General features: G+C 42.8%; 1 protein-coding gene across 5 annotated transcripts in view; it reads left to right on the top strand.

The window, feature by feature from the left end:
* Nucleotides 1-6,529, top strand: part of LOC124038480 (peroxisome proliferator-activated receptor alpha-like) — a 66,157-nt gene extending 59,628 nt beyond the window's left edge. For all 5 annotated transcript variants that reach the window (XM_046354433.1, XM_046354424.1, XM_046354414.1 and 2 more), the window contains exons 6-7: nt 538-994; nt 1,189-6,529. In XM_046354433.1, the coding sequence (XP_046210389.1) occupies nt 538-994; nt 1,189-1,433 (702 nt within the window). In that variant the 3' untranslated portion in view covers nt 1,434-6,529. The remainder of the gene's footprint in view (nt 1-537; nt 995-1,188) is intronic.
* Nucleotides 6,530-16,785: the final 10,256 nt, after the last annotated feature.

The raw sequence follows: 16,785 nt of genomic DNA, 5'->3' as shown, positions 1-16,785 counted from the left end.
TGGAAAAGTGTGTGCGAGCAAGGAGGCCAACAAACCTGACTCCGTTACACCAGCTCTGTCAGGAGGAATGGGCCAAAATGCACCCAATTTATCGTGGGAAGCTTGTGAAAGGCTACCTGAAACGTTTGACCCAAGTTAAACAATTTAAAGGCAATGCTACCAAATACTAATTGAGTATATGTAAACTTCTGACCCACTGGGAATGTGATAAAATAAATAAAGCTGAAATAAATCATCCTCTCTACTATTATTCTGACATTTCACAATGTTTCACAATAAAATAACGTAACGTAAGACAGGGAATTTTTACTAGGATTAAATGTCAGGAATTGTGAGAAACTGAGTTTAAATGTATTTGGCTAAGGTGTAAGTAAACTTCCGACTTCAACTGTATCTCATCCACAGGGTCTAGGTAGGGGCTAGGGTTCCGTTTGAAATAGTTTCCTATCTACCAGCCTTCCTTCATACAGGGCTGTCATTACACATGACTACAGACTATGTTTCCTCACCACCTTGTCTCCCTCCATGCCCCTGCAGCCCTTCGTCATCCATGACATGGAGACCCTCCAGCTGGCAGAACAGACCCTGGTGGCTAAGATGGTGGGCACGGCCGGAGGCCATCTCCTTGAGAAGGAGGCTGAGGTCCGCATCTTCCACTGCTGCCAGTGCACCTCCGTAGAGACGGTCACAGAGCTAACCGAGTTCGCCAAGTCTGTCCCCGGCTTCTCCAGCCTGGACCTGAACGACCAGGTGACTCTGCTGAAGTACGGCGTGTACGAGGCACTGTTCGCCCTGCTGGCATCGTGTATGAACAAGGACGGCCTCCTGGTGGCCTACGGATCGGGCTTCATCACCAGGGAGTTCCTCAAGAGTCTGAGGAGGCCCTTCAGCGACATGATGGAGCCAAAGTTTCAGTTCGCCATGAAGTTCAACGGGCTGGAGCTGGATGACAGTGACCTGGCTCTGTTTGTGGCTGCCATCATCTGCTGTGGAGGTGAGAGAGAGAGAACGGGAGAGGCTGGGATCTGGGGTTAATGACCACTAATTGGTACACTAATTGGTTTTAGTGTTAATTACTACACATCTTCTTGATGGATTTGCTAGTCCCCTCAATGCCAATCATAATGTCTCTTCTTGGGTTGACATAATCCTTTCTCTAACTCTCCTCTCCTTTTTTCTCTACCTCAGACCGCCCTGGCCTGGTGAACGTGACCCACATCGAGTGCATGCAGGAGAACATTGTTCAGGTGCTGCAGCTCCACCTGCTGGCCAACCACCCAGACGACACCTTCCTCTTCCCCAATCTGCTGCAGAAACTTGCCGACCTACGTCAACTTGTCACCGAGCATGCGCAGTTGGTCCAGGAGATCAAGAAGACAGAGGACACGTCACTCCACCCCCTGCTGCAGGAGATCTATAGGGACATGTACTGAGATATTGAGCCGAGGGAGAAGGGCTGGGGGCTGAGAACACACACCTCACCCTCTATTTTGGGGACATGTACTGAGCCTAGAAAAGAGGTGGTCTGCCATTTTGGGGATGAAGGCGTGAACAGTCTATCTGAACTGTCCCACGGTGATAGGTTTGAACCACTGAACCCCCAGATACAGGGTTGCTCGTGTTTCTCAGCAGCAAGAGTATTGGTGTTTATGAGGCCCAGACATCACAGGACAAGACAGAACTACAGGACACTATTCTGGGGCACCTGCAGGGTCCACTACTCCTACATGGACCTCTAGGGCCGTATTACGTGTGTGGAGGGGCAGTGTGGGGCTGAATTGAGTCTCCTGTCCTATCCTAGTGTTCATCCTAATGCAGTTCCCAGCTAGAGAACATGTATCGGGCTGGAGTACACAGATCAAATAATACATTTCTGTTTTGGGTAAGTAAGATTCAGTCAGACTATAACCGCCAGAATCCCTGCTTAGGTACACGCTTAAAGGGGCCTGCACTGAGCCGTACTCCGGCACGAGAGTGGAGAACAGCAGAACTTACTCTTCAGAACACCACTTCAGCGGTATGTTTATAACTATGCCTTTTTGTACCGAACGTGAGAGCGAGAGGAAAGAATGATAGTGATGCCCACCTACTTTGCAGTAAAGACACCCAAGTGACTTCAATGCCGACTACAGATTTTAGATGTGAGTGACTGTGTCTCACAGCAAGGCAGCTTTTTCAGTGATTGGCTGTGCTCCCCCAGTGAAGTACAGATGTAGGTTTTTTATTTGAGATGGTTTTGCTACAGCAGGATAATACTTCTGCAGCAACAGGAAATGTGAATTATAATTCATGGACATTTTCTGTGGGGGTTGATACCTTTTCCGTTAGTGCCAATCAAGTCTGAAATGTAAAAGGAGAATTTGCAAACGCTAGAAACCTTTTACCCTACACGTTTGCATTTCCTGCTGTGCAGGAAAATTCTCAGCGACTAAAAGAGTGATTTAAGATCCTACATCTGTCATGGGATTGCATGGTCAGTTTCCTAATGCACCATACTGTACCAGACTATTGTCCCTCAGATGCAGCTGCAGCGGCTCAAAATCCAACTCACAGGACAAGTAAATGTAACAGATTGCTTCATTCATTTTGGGAAAGCTCTCCTGTGCCTTATCAAATTCTTTCACCTGCTTAGGCGATAACAAATCATGTATTATCAATGAGATTCCTCTGAAAAACTATAACTATAATTTAGCCATTGATTTAACATGGTCACGTTCACTTATGTTATCATGGATGAGGCTAAAGAGTTTCAGTAATTGCTCCCTCTATATCTCTCTGAATATTCTGTCCTTTGCTATTTTCGACACAAGACCGACAGCCTCAGTTGGACAGACACACTCTTGGCCTCAACAGGCCTCCGTTGTTCCAACATCAGTTTACTCTTCAGTCATTCTACAGAGAATTATTCCCCATGTGCTGTACAGGGATGGTTTTCACGTCCCTTCCCATCCGTCTCATTTTCCTCTCCTATCTAGACCAAACTCTAACAGGGAGGCTTTGGTGCGCATTATATTAATTTCATAAAACCAATGTGAAACTCAATGAACTTTAACCGATTTTTTTACAGTACTTTCACGAACAAAGGGAAACAAACTACGATGTCAATAGTGTTTCCCCCACCCTTCAGAACATGGCTCTATCAGGACATTTTGTTTGGAAGTAGTTTGATTTTCTTCATAAAACATTCATAAGACATTCAGAAAAGACCACTGTCAGAGATTCACTATGTAAATGCACCCACAATGCAACACTAAAGCACAAGTATGCTTCCGAGATGTGATATGAGTCTATGTGGTATACTGTACCTCTGTAACTATGCCTTTTTGAGAAAAAAAACACATATTTGGCACTCCATCTTGTTTTGCGTTCTGGTATTAAAGGTCTAATCCGACGTTAAACTACATTAAAACCTTAACACATGCAGATTGAGAGCAGGTTTACCACATTTTAAGCAATTTTAAGCAATACCAGAAAGCCTGTTATTTTACTCTCTCACTCATATTATCACCCCCATTACACATATCTGACTTACTCTCTTACTCAATCATCTCTCTCTCTCTCTCTCTCTCTCTCTCTCTCTCTCTCTCTCTCTCTCTCTCTCTCTCTCTCTCTCTCTCTCTCTCTCTCTCTCTCTTACTCTCTCTTCTCTCCCTTTCTTGCTCTCTCTCTGTCACAGTGCCTCATTTGGCTTGGTCCTCTTTCTTGCCCCATAGATTGAGGGCCCGATTCAATCTGTAGTGTGGAAGATCTGCGTTGCAGCTCGGATGACATTTAAAGTTCATTTCCGATAGAGCCGACAAAAGCAGCGTTTAGTGTGAATGCAATCTCTGCAAACGCGGTAACATTGCCTTTAAATGTTAGATCTTCCGAGCCCTTAGGTTTAGGGAATTATGCTACACAACGATGATACTTTCTTTTGGATTGATGAAAGATGACCATTGTTGCGCTCTCATTTTCTTACAAAATAGAATAGCAAACATTTAAACTCTGACTGGTATAATATGGAATGTCAACTAACCCAGCTCTCTCCGTGATTTGAAATATTAATGGATGACAACTTACACCTGAATGTTAGAATCTAGTAGAGATGACACACTAAAACTGCTTCATCAAACCAGCCATCGATCCCTCACAGAGCTAATGGGAATGCTGCAAAAGCATAATGAAATAATCATTCACGTGTGCATGTTTTTCTGACGGAAGTACGTTCTTAAGTGCATTTTCTGTGAGGGAATGTTTTTTGTTCTTTGCTTACCGTACCAAATTCTCATCTGAATCCATAAATCAATGATTTGGTTTCATGTAATGGACCTAGATTCACTCGCTGCACCACATTGTATAAATGCTTTGTACATAGATTCAGTGATTATGTGATTGCTTGCCCCAACTATAACTGGAGGTTTACAAGATATGAACTAATATTGGATATGTTTTGTATTCCTCTTTGTCTGGTAAATACTTTTCAATGTTTTCAATTGTACAGAAATGCAGGTATGTTTTTTGCTTAAAAGCCAAATCCACACCAAAAAAATATTTTGGTATTTATTTCATTAGTCCACTGTTAATACAGTCCCAAAATGTATTTCATGTCAGCAGTCAAGTTTTTAAAATATAGGATTTTCAGGAAGCAAAGTGTTTCGCATCATATGATGCATTTTGTATCATTATGATGATGTGGCAAGTGACACTTTGCTTCTTGGAAGTCCAATATCTTGGAAATTTGACTGCCGACATGGACTAATGAAAAAAAGACCACAATATCGATTTGGGGGGATTTTTTATTTTAAGCCCTACCTAATTTGACCATGTTATAATTGAGTTGGATCTTATTTTTATACTAAAGCTAAAGCATATCTATGAGTAGATCGGAAATTGTTCTGTTGAAGAGTGCAATGTAAATAGAGTAACTAAGAGTAACTAAGTAACTGGTGATATAACCATAGATTTGATTCCCAATGGGGACATTCCTTTTGTTAATTCCCACACTATAGAGGGAGAGTTAACATGTTATGTACAGTGTGTGCTGTGCTTAGCTTTAGGGATACTAAAAGCACTCGTAGTTAATATCAAGACTTGACCGCGAAACCTGCTATGGGTTATTGGCACTACTTTTTCACTAGACAACGTGATCTGGATATAATCTTTGTCTTGAAGAGACAGAAGTAAATAATTAGCGTTAAGACTGGTAATAATACAGTACTTACAAGTCTCCTTCTACGTTGTCATCTCAGGTTGAAGATTAAATAGTAGAGGAGATGTTTAGGGCGTAGTTTCACGATTCACAACATAAATGCTCCATAATTGCCTCTCCGTGTACTTCAAGCCAAGCGGTTTTTGTCGTTTTTGTGGCCCTATTATATCCCTTCTCTGTATTGATAAATATATACGACATTATGCACTCATAACTTGTCCACTTAGACACAATGCACAGCGATTTCATGACAGTCAAATGCAGTTGAAGAAAAATGCAGCAATAAGATGCAGTATATTGTTTATTACCACGCTCCCATTGTATCAAGCTTTTTGCCTGCTTCCTTTCTCCTCCTCGCTCACTGCTATGTTCTAACTTAACCATAATCATGCCATATGTTAGAGGGCTGAATTATTTCAAGCTGCCTGTAGTGGTAGTTCTATAGTATGTATTCCTCGGGAATGTCAGGCCTCCATAGAATGCAACGATGCTTTAATCCACTGCCACCTGGATCTAGATTCTAGAATCGCCAGGTGAACTGAACACATTAGGGATTAAACACAACCCGTGCCTTAACCCATGCCATACAACATTAGACACAATACAGTATAGCCCTAAAGATGCACACAGGTCTGTGTCACCAAGGTGCTGGTATGGATGTGACACTACACAGTACGGAGATACACAAAGAGAGGATATGACATAGTGACAGAATTAGGGAAGGTATCAGAATTGTGATAGGCAGACGGATTATTGTTGAATCTGTGGAACACAATGACTGTTTGGAATCACGATCTTCCAAATGAGAGAGATCTCTGTCTTGCAATAGTGAAAATACAAACAAGGTAATATAATGGTTCAAATACTAGAGATTTCTGCCCCCCTTCGTGACGTATATTATTTTGTGTTGAATTGTCAAGCAACTTTTGACAAGTATCAGGGAAAATGTTGTCTTCCTTAGGTTGTCGTAGTTTAGGACATAGCGGGGGACTCTTCTTCTTGTTGAGTTTATAGGGCACTGCCATACAGCACACAAATAATAATAGCAATAATAATAATAACAAATAAATAAAACTACATAGAAATGACGAGGGCATCAGATATAGGAAATACGACTTTGATTCTGTATTCATTTACTAAATGTCATGGAGTTGATGCAGTGTTTTTATGGCTAGTGTCATGCACAGATACCGGAGATGATCTTTAGAGGTTTATGTGTACTGTGGCTTTGTATCAATACTGTAAATGTTTGACAAATGTACTGTATATCTTAGTCATTTAAACAATAAACAAGTTGACTTTGAATGGACTTTAAAATAAAATGATTTTAAAATCCAACATTATTGTCCATCTGTTTTTTTATGTGAATAATAACATTGTATTGATGGTGAGAGCTGAATATATGAAAGAAACAGGCGATTCTAGGATTTTTGTTGATGGGGTGGCCAATGGGGCACCAAGAACCAGTCATGTATTTTTTTTAAAATCCCAGCCCCCGTTCCCGCAGGAGGCCTTTTGGTAGGCCGTCATTGTAAATAAGAATTTGTTCTTAACTGATCTGCCTAGTTAAATTAAGGTTAAATAAAAAACTAATTAAATAAAAATGGGTGGCCATGGGAAATCAACAAATTGTTTCACAAATAGCGTTTGAAAATTGTCTTGAACTACGATTCAATGTATTAAATAACTTTACATTTGTTACTGCCCTAATTTATTGAAATCCATTAGAAGAGATCCATATTGATCCATATTCAAGCTAGATACGTGTTCAGTGGTAACACCCCGTCCAATGATTTTTTTGAAAGTTTAAGCTAATTTACTGCATTTCTACATGCTATTTGCTATTTGTAGAACAGATAAAAACAAGCAACGAGAGATATACACTGAGTGTACAAAACATTAGGAACAACTTCCTAATATGGAGTTGCAGCCATGTTTGCCCTCAGAACAGCCTCAATTCTTCAGGGCAGGGACTCTACAATGTATCACAAGCTTTCCACAAGAATGCTGGCCAATGTTGAATCCAACGCTTCCCACAGTTCTCAAGTTGGCTGGATGTCCTTTGAGTGATGTACCATTCTTGATGCACAAATGTTGAGCGTGAAAAACCCAGCATCATTGCAGTTCTTGACACAAACCAGTGTGCCTGGCACCAACTACCATAGCCTGTTCAAAGGCACTTAAATATTTTGTCTTGCCATTCACTCTCTGAATGGCACACATACACATCCGTGTGTCAATCGTCTCAATCCATTGAAATGGATTGAACAGGTGTCATCAATAAGGGATCATAGCTTTCACCTGGATTCACCTGGTCAGTCTATGTCATAGAAAGAGCAGGTGTTTCTAATGTTTTGTACACTCAGTGTATAACATTCTTGAACAAACATGCCATAACCTAGAGCAATTAGCTATTAGCTATCTCAGCACCGGGATTAAAAACGAGTCTAGCTTTCTGTCAAGTCAAACCAAAGTTACCCAGCCATCTTCCACCTCTGCAATGCCTTCATCAACTCAACTGAGTTGTTCTTCTTCTAAGATCAGGTTTAACGGCAGTTGGGTCTGCTCCAAGAGGTATTCACGGGTCCAAAACGTTGGGTCTGCTCCAAAATGGACCTGGTTCTTTCCCACCCGGACCTGATAAGCATAATACTTTTTAAAATATAGAGACCTGTTCCGAACGGACCCGGGGCCCGTTTCCATATAGACTTGGTCAGATCCAATCCGAGTGAGGGAAGCAGCAGAAAATAAACATTTTAAGCTACGTCATTAACCGGATCTGATAAAGTGCAAGAGGTACTGCTCTAGAAGGCAGGGCGAGGGCTGTACTGTGAGCAAGTGACATGGGGAGGAGTGACACAACCAACCACGCTTTAGTAGCTACCATAGCTACCATGGCTAGGTTATTAATGATCAAATACTGAATGATTACATGGTGTCAGTCATGGACTGCATCAAACCGAGACGCTAGTTAAGCTAGCTAGGCTAACTATGCTGCAGCGCTTTCTGATCCTACAGTTACAAATTACAACTCCATTCAGAATATTAAGTAGCAGCCTACCAGTGGGTCTTGGTCGTTGTAGTCTTTCCTTCTCAAATCAAATCGAATCAAATGTTGACAAACGTTATTTGTCACATGCGCCGGATACAACAGGTGTAGACCTTACAGTGAAATGCTTACCTACAAGCCCTTAACCAACAATGTAGTTTTAAGAAAAATAAGGGTGAAGTAAAAAATAGATAAGTAAAATATAAAAATAGATCAAATAAATCATTAAAGAGCAGCAGTAAAAGAACAGTAAGGCTATGAGGCTATATACAGGGGGTACCAGTACTGAGTCAATGAGCGGCGGCACCGGTTAGTCGAGGGAATTGAGGTAATATGTACATGTAGGTAGAGTTAAAGTGACTATGCATAGATAATAAACAGAGTAGCAACAGCGTAAAAGAAGGAGGGGGACAATGCAAATAGTCTGGGTAGACATTTCATTAGCTGCGTTAGAAGCGTTTAAGAAGCCTTTTGGACCTAGACTTGGCGCTCCGGTACGACGTGCCGTGCGGTAGCAGAGAGAACAGGCCTTCCTCTGACACCGCCTGGTATTGGAGGACCCGGATGGCAGGAAGCTTGGCCCCAGTAATGTACTGGGCCATACCCACTTACCTCTGTAGTACCTTGTGGTCGGAGGCCAAGCAGTTGCCATACCAGGCAGTGGTAGGCTTGATTACCAACAACGACGAGACGGCCTACAGGGAGGAGGTGAGGGCCCTCGGAGTGTGGTGTCAGGAAAATAACCTCACACTCAACGTCAACAAAACTAAGGAGATGATTGTGGACTTCAGGAAACAGCAGAGGGAACACCCCCCTATCCACATCGATGGAACAGTAGTGGAGAGGGTAGCAAGTTTTAAGTTCCTCGGCATACACATCACAGACAAACTGAATTGGTCCACTCACACAGACAGCATCGTGAAGAAGGCGCAGCAGCGCCTCTTCAACCTCAGGAGGCTGAAGAAATTCGGCTTGTCACCAAAAGCACTCACAAACTTCTACAGATGCACAATCAAGAGCATCCTGGCGGGCTGTATCACCGCCTGGTACGGCAACTGCTCCGCCCTCAACTGTAAGGCTCTCCAGAGGGTAGTGAGGTCTGCACAACGCATCACCGGGGGCAAACTACCTGCCCTCCAGGACACCTACACCACCCGATGTTACAGGAAGGCCATAAAGATCATCAAGGACATCAACCACCCGAGCCACTGCCTGTTCACCCCGCTATCATCCAGAAGGCAAGGTCAGTACAGGTGCATCAAAGCTGGGACCGAGAGACTGAAAAACAGCTTCTATCTCAAGGCCATCAGACTGTTAAACAGCCACCACTAACATTGAGTGGCCGCTGCCAACACACTGACTCAACTCCAGCCACTTTAATAATGGGAATTGATGGGAATGATGTAAATATATCACTAGCTACTTTAAACAATGCTACCTTATATAATGTTACTTACCCTACATTATTCATCTCATATGCATACGTATATACTGTACTCTATATCATCGACTGCATCCTTATGTAATACATGTATCACTAGCCACTTTAACTATGCCACTTTGTTTACATACTCATCTTATATGTATATACTGTACTCGATACCATCTACTGTATCTTGCCTATGCTGCTCTGTACCATGACTCATTCATATATCCTTATGTACATATTCTTTATCCCCTTACACTGTGTATAAGACAGTAGTTTAGGAATTGTTAGTTAGATTACTTGTTGGTTATTACTGCATTGTCAGAACTAGAAGCACAAGCATTTCGCTACACTCGCATTAACATCTGCTAACCATGTGTATGTGACAAATAAAATTTGATTTGATTTGATTTGATTTTGATTTGATACAACCAGTCAGGATGCTCTCCATGGTGCAGCTGAAGAACCTTTTGAGGATTTAAGGACCCATGCCAAATCTTTTCAGTCTCCTGAGGGGGAAAAGGCATTGTCATGCCCTCTTCATGACTGTCTTGGTGTGTTTGGACCATTCTAGTTTGTTGGTGATGTGGACACCAAGGAAATTGAAGCTCTCAACCTGCTCCACTACAGCCCTGTCGATGAGAATGGGGGCTTGCTCGGCCCTCCTTGCTCGGCAGAGTGGAGTGCAATAGAGAGTGCATCATCTGTGTATCTGTTGGGGCGGTATGCAAATTGGAGTGGGTCTAGGTTTTGTGGGATAATGGTGTTGATGTGAGCCATGACCAGCCTTTCAAAGCACTTCATGGCTACAGACATGAGTGCAATGGGTCGGTAGTCATTTAGGCAGGTTACCTTAGTGTTCTTGGGCACAGGGGCTATAGAGGCCTGCTTGAAACATGTTGGTATTACAGACTCAGTCAGGGACAGAATGAAAATGTCAGTGAACACACTTGCCAGTTGGTCAGCTTATGGAGTACACGTCCTGGTGCTTCCTGCTTTAGTTTTTGCTTGTTAGCAGGAATCAGGAGGATAGAATTATGGCCAGATTTGCCAAATGGAGGGTGAAGGAGAGCTTTGTACGCGTCTCTGTGTGTTGAGTAAAGGTGGTCAAGAGTTTTTTTCCTCTGTTTGCACATTTAACATGCTGGTAGAAATGAGGTCAAATGGATTTAAGTCTCCCTGCATTAAAGTACCCAGCCACTAGGAGTGCCGCCTCTGGATAAGCATTTTCCTGTTTGCTTATGCCTGTATACAACTCATTGAGTGCAGTCTTAGTGCCAGCATCGGTTTGTGGTGGTAAATAGACAGCTACGAAGAATATAGTGTGGCGTACAGCAGGTCAGCCACCAGGGGGAGACTCGTCGAGGCCTGGTGACAGACGGAGTATACATCACGAGGCGATGGCTCCGTCTGCTGGACGTGCCAAGTCTCGACGTGTTCGCGGGCCAGGAGTACTTAGGGCTGATTGGGGATTGGTGAGTAATCAAGGGCTGATTGCTCACCAGCTATACAAGTCCCATAAAGCTGCCAGAAGGGCAGCACACAGGGGAGAGTGGGGGAAGAAAGGACTACCGTATAGTTGTGGATGGTTGCAGAGGTAACATGAGTGAGGTCACTTTTTGATCCCCACAGGATACAGCAAGACCCGGAGCCAAGAAGACGGTATCCCGCAGAGGGTCTCTTGGGGGAGACCTATTCTTTTCTTTTGCACTATTATTTTAATAAACACCTTTGAAACTGAGCTAATCCTACTCTTTCCGTGTCTGATCTGTGTAAACGTTTTGACCCAACCTCCTGGTCTGCCACAATAGATAAAAACTCTTTTGGTAAATAGAATGGTCTACAGCTTATCATGAGATACTCTACCTCAGGCGAGCAAAACGTTGAGACTTCATTACTATTAGATTTCATGCAACAGCTGTTTACAAATATACACAGACCACCACCCCGTGTGTTACCGGAGACGGCTGTTCTAACTTGCCGAAGCGGCGTAAAACCTGCCAGCTGATATTACAGTTTTTAATGTCCCATTGGTAGTATATTTTTGATCGTAGTTAGTCTATTATGTCATCCAATGATGGTACGTTGGCTAATAGTAGTGATGGTGGAGGCAGATTACCAACCCGACCTACGTCCCCAATATCTCTGTCTCTTTCTCATGCGAATCACAGGGATTTGGGCCTTGTCGGGTGTCTGAAGTAAATCCTTCGAATCCGACTTGTTAAAGTTTTTTTTTTTCCTGTATGAGATGAGTAGAGGCTCTTTTCGGTCATAAGAGAAGGTGGCAGAAACATTATGTACAAAATAAGTTACAAATAACGTGAAAAACCACACACAATAGCACAATTGGTTAGGAGAACGTAAAACGGCAGCCATATCCTCCCGCACCATTATCTCCTTTAACTTTGAATTCTGTCATTGTAATTCCATCTTCCACACACGGAGCAAGGTTCTATGACTGTAGCCTATTTCCTCTTTGATGACTTTTGATTGGCCAACAACAAGCTACACGCTCCACTCTTGTGAAAAGCAAGAGCAGCAGCATAAATTATAAAATTTGTCTCTCTCCTGCAGCAGTCATGTTTCTATCTGTACGGGCCCTTCCGGACAGGTCAGTTATAATTACAGATACCCGAGACCTGTGACAATAATATCAGACCCCACCCAGACCTGTGACATTATTTAGAAGTCTGGATGCGGAGCCGCTTAGGTCCCAGAATGGGTCTCGGGTATTCAAGTACATGTGGATCCGGGAAGACCTCTTATTGGCATCCAACATGTTGCATTACCACCACCTACTGGACTATAGTATAAATCCATTATACTTAGTGATACAAAACAACAACAAAAATAAAATAAAAAATAAAACACCCTTCCAACCGGCCCTAGACTCATTCAAACCCACTACCCCATTCTACTACTTTGACCCTATCTGCTCCTGCACCATGCCATCGGACTGGGAGGACGGGACACCACCACTCAACACACACTGTAACTCTTATGAAGTCAAATCTCGTACCCTCAAGTACTTCTCTGCAGCTGCCACCACAACATCTATTTTCTGTGATTTACGTACAGATGATAACCATTGCTATGAACGCTAAGAAGCCAACCTCTAACATGGTAATTGATATAGCCTTACATGACCTTGTCATGTAAAGATTAAAAACTCAGACTGTGACACGTCTGTTTCACCACGCTCCCAAGCCGCGTTGTTCAATTGATGCAGCTGTTCAATTGATGCAGCCAGCCAATCAAACAGCATTTCCACCTGCTCTGAGGCGTCCAAATGGTCCTAAAGCCAGATGATCTAAACTGCCAGAACGGACTGGGGGAGAGAGAAATACGGCCGGCAATTGCATTGGGGCATTGAACCATGTGTTTGAAGTATTTGATACCATTCCACTGAATCCGGCTCCAGCCATTACCATGAGCCCATCCTCCCCAATTAAGGTGCCACCAACCCCCTGTAGTGGCAGGATATGATTGGGGGTCAGATAGAAAAACATTGCTGTATATGTACCAGGCATTGATCTGGACATCTTTGGATTATGGGTGCTTTGTACAGTATATGGATCGGCAGTCAGTTTTGGGTGGTGTAGTGGGGAGGAAAGAGGAGGGAAGTGGTGTCTAGGACTCTATTTCACTTTCTTAGAAGAACGGGACTAATGAAGAGAATTTAATGTAGTTAGGCAGCGACTGGCCTCACACTCCAGTGCAGTAGGTGGCGGTGTATGCACCTTAAATGTTGGATGCGATCCGCCAACCCAATCCCAAAGAAGAAGGCCATATGAGTCTATGAGGCCATGGGATGTTGAGACTGAGGACTCCATCTGCTGGTCTTCAGACATAACTGCAAAGGATGTCATGAACAGGCACCACTAGAATCTTGGACAAATGCTAGTGGTGCCTGGGTCAGCTTGTTGTTCACCCACACCCAAAATAATTCAATACAAATATTTTCTGTGAAAAATGTTCAATTGACAGCCGTTTTACCGGTTGCGAGGACATAGAAAGCTGTGAAAACGACAGCAGGCTACAGTTGTATTGCTTATCACAATCATCACACATAACATTCACTGCTATCATGCTCTTTCACCACTTCACTAAATCTTTCCTGAACATTTGATTTCTGGCCTTCTCTTCTCACTATTTTCAACTCTCCATTTAGCGGCTTTCCTCTTAGGGACAGACTTTAAAAAAAAACATTTTCACATGACCCTCCCTTTGTACTGTCAAATAAATTTAACACCCTCCACCTTCATAGAATTACCTCAAAATAGTATTTATGACCACAAATAACCAGTATCGGTACGTGGGTAAAATCACTGAACTTCCATCCTCTCAGGCCAGGGGCACAACAATGAATTAAGTAATGGTTGGATCAGAATTGCCGTTATAATAATTGGCCAGTACGGATAATTAAGTAAAACCACACGTACAAATCCCTGTCTCCATCCATGGCTTATTTAGGAAAGGGCCAACTTTAGCTAGTTTTTCTGTGAATTAAATATGCTCTCAAAGGGATTTGATAGGAGTGATGCCAAATCCAAGCTGGCTTCCCTTGACACTTCTTTTGGTGTGCTTTCACAGATGAGCTTGCTCAGTTTAGCTCAAAGCTGATTGGCTAATTTGTATACTTTTTTTGTCAAGGGTGGCCATATGCTTCCCTTTCCTTCAATGCTACGGGCGGCAACAATGTCATACCCGTTTGGACCAGACAGCATCAGATAGATGGCCTATGCGTAGAGAGACAGAGGGGCGCTGTTTCGTTCACTCGGTTGCTTTCTCCTGTGAGATACATTCAGCCTCTTGCGAATTGAAGGAAAATTCTGAAACACAGAGAGACGAAAGATACATAACTTTATCGGGAAAAAAATAATTATTGGTACATTTTTGGGGGAAGCATTTCTTCCCTTGCCATCCATGAATAAACGACACTACAAATAACAATAACTGTAGTGACCCTGTGTTAATAAACGTGGATATCGACTTTGCTTTTGTGGCACAACTGATGCCACAGGGCTATGGGCCAGAGGCTTGAGGTTAGCCGACCACCACAGATGAGCTCACTCCTTCTGCCTGTTTCATTGCTTCACGATCAGAGCCGGTTGCAGACAATGATCAGCCAGGGGAAAATCTGAGTTTTAACATTTTGATACAATATTTATTATGATATATAATATATGCAACAAATTTGTTTGACTTGACAATGTCATTACCCTTTTTAGTGTTTTTTAACAGATGTCTCTTTCCATTCATCAAATTGCCTCTGCACAGTTAGGATTTATTGATTGATTGATTTTATTTGTCAGTTAAAAAAAGGCATACTGTATATACACAAATCATTTTAAAAGTGACCGGGATTGCACAATAAAATTGGGGACTTATTTTTATTGTGGTCCCTACATTTGCTGCAGCAAACACTACAGTACTATAAGGACTGGACACACGCCTATTTTACACATCTCTATCCGGCTTTCAGGGGTCACCTTTTTTATGAACATAGCTTTATCTATGGGCTTTTATGTTTTTCTGTCACGCGTAATGGGTAGTAGCCTGTATTATAGGCTATGTATTGGATAACAGCACAATCATTTGGGCTTTTTTGAGCTTGGGCTCATAAAATGTATAATGTAGGGCTCATCATATGTATTCAAAGCTCTAATCAAATCCAGACATATTAATATGCTTTATATGCTTTAGAATGACACTTCCGGTTTGGGCGGGAAATATTTGGTTAGCCAGGAGAAAAGTTATTATTCTCGGGATGGAACATTTGTAAAATACCGGGAAAATATTAAACCCTAGTCTAATCAATGTGACACTGAACTCGCACACATGTCAGTCTTTAGGGTGTCTATAGGTTTCCATCCAATTGGTGACAGAACTTCATGCGAATATTCTAAAATCTGCATAAAAACATTGTAAACCTGTATTTCTGTCTGTAATAAAGCTCAAGGTAAAGATGAACGGAGCAAAGTACAGAGCGATCCTTGATGAAAGCCTGCTCCAGAGCGCTCACGACCTCAGACTGGGGTGAAGGTTCACCTTGTAACAGAACAGCAACCCTAAGCACACAGCCAAGACAACGCAGGAGTGGCCTCGGTGTCACGCCCTGATCTGTTTCACCTGTCTTTGTGATTGTCTCCAGGTGTATCCTCTTTCCCCCATTAGTCCCCAGTGAATTTTCCCCTGTGTTTCCTGTCCCTCTATGCCAGTTCGTCTTGTTTTGCCAAGTCAAACAACATTTCTCCAATGTCCTATTTTTCCCAGTCTCTGTTTTTTCCTAGCCCTCCTAGTTTTGATCCTTGCCTGCCCTGACGCCCAATCTGCCTGCCTGACCAATCTGCCTGTTATGATCTCGAGCCTGCCTATCCCCTCATACTGTTTGGACTAGGACCTGGTTTATGAACTCTCGCCTGTCCCGACCTGCCTTTTGCCAACCCATTTTGGTATAATAAATATCGGAGCAGGAGGCAGCTCAACCATCTGCCTCCTGTGTCTGCATTTGGGTCTCGCCTTGTGCCCTTATACTCGGGAAAGGTCTCTGAATGTCCTTGAGTGACCCAGCCAGAGCCGGGACTTGAACCCGATCTAACATCAATCGAGAGACCTGAAAATAGCTGTGCAGCAACGCAGCCCATCCAACCTGACAGAGTTTGAGAGGATCTGCAGAGAAGAATGGGAGAAACTCCCCAAATATACAGTTGAAGTCAGCAGTTTACGTACACGTAGATTGGAGTCATTAAAACATGTTTTTCAACCACTCCACAAAGCTCTTGTTAACAAGCTATAGTTTTGGCAGGTCCGTTACGACATCTACTTTGTGCATGACACAAGTAATTTTTCCAAAAATTGTTTACAGATTATTTCACTTATTTCACAGATTATATCACTGTATCACAATTCCAGTGGGTCAGAAGTTTACATACACTATGTTCACTGTGCCTTTAAACAGCTTGGAGAATTCCAGAAATTATGTCATGGCTTTAAAAGCTTCTGATAGGCTAATCATTTGAGTCAATTGGAGGTGTCCCTGTGGATGTATTTCAAGGCCTACCTTCAAACTCAGTGCCTCCTTGCATGACATCATAGGAAAATCTAAAGAAATCAGCC

This window comes from Oncorhynchus gorbuscha, linkage group LG01, assembly GCF_021184085.1.
Source record: "Oncorhynchus gorbuscha isolate QuinsamMale2020 ecotype Even-year linkage group LG01, OgorEven_v1.0, whole genome shotgun sequence".
In the NCBI taxonomy this organism is placed as follows: domain Eukaryota; kingdom Metazoa; phylum Chordata; class Actinopteri; order Salmoniformes; family Salmonidae; genus Oncorhynchus; species Oncorhynchus gorbuscha.
This window is presented reverse-complemented; position numbering and strand designations above follow the sequence as displayed.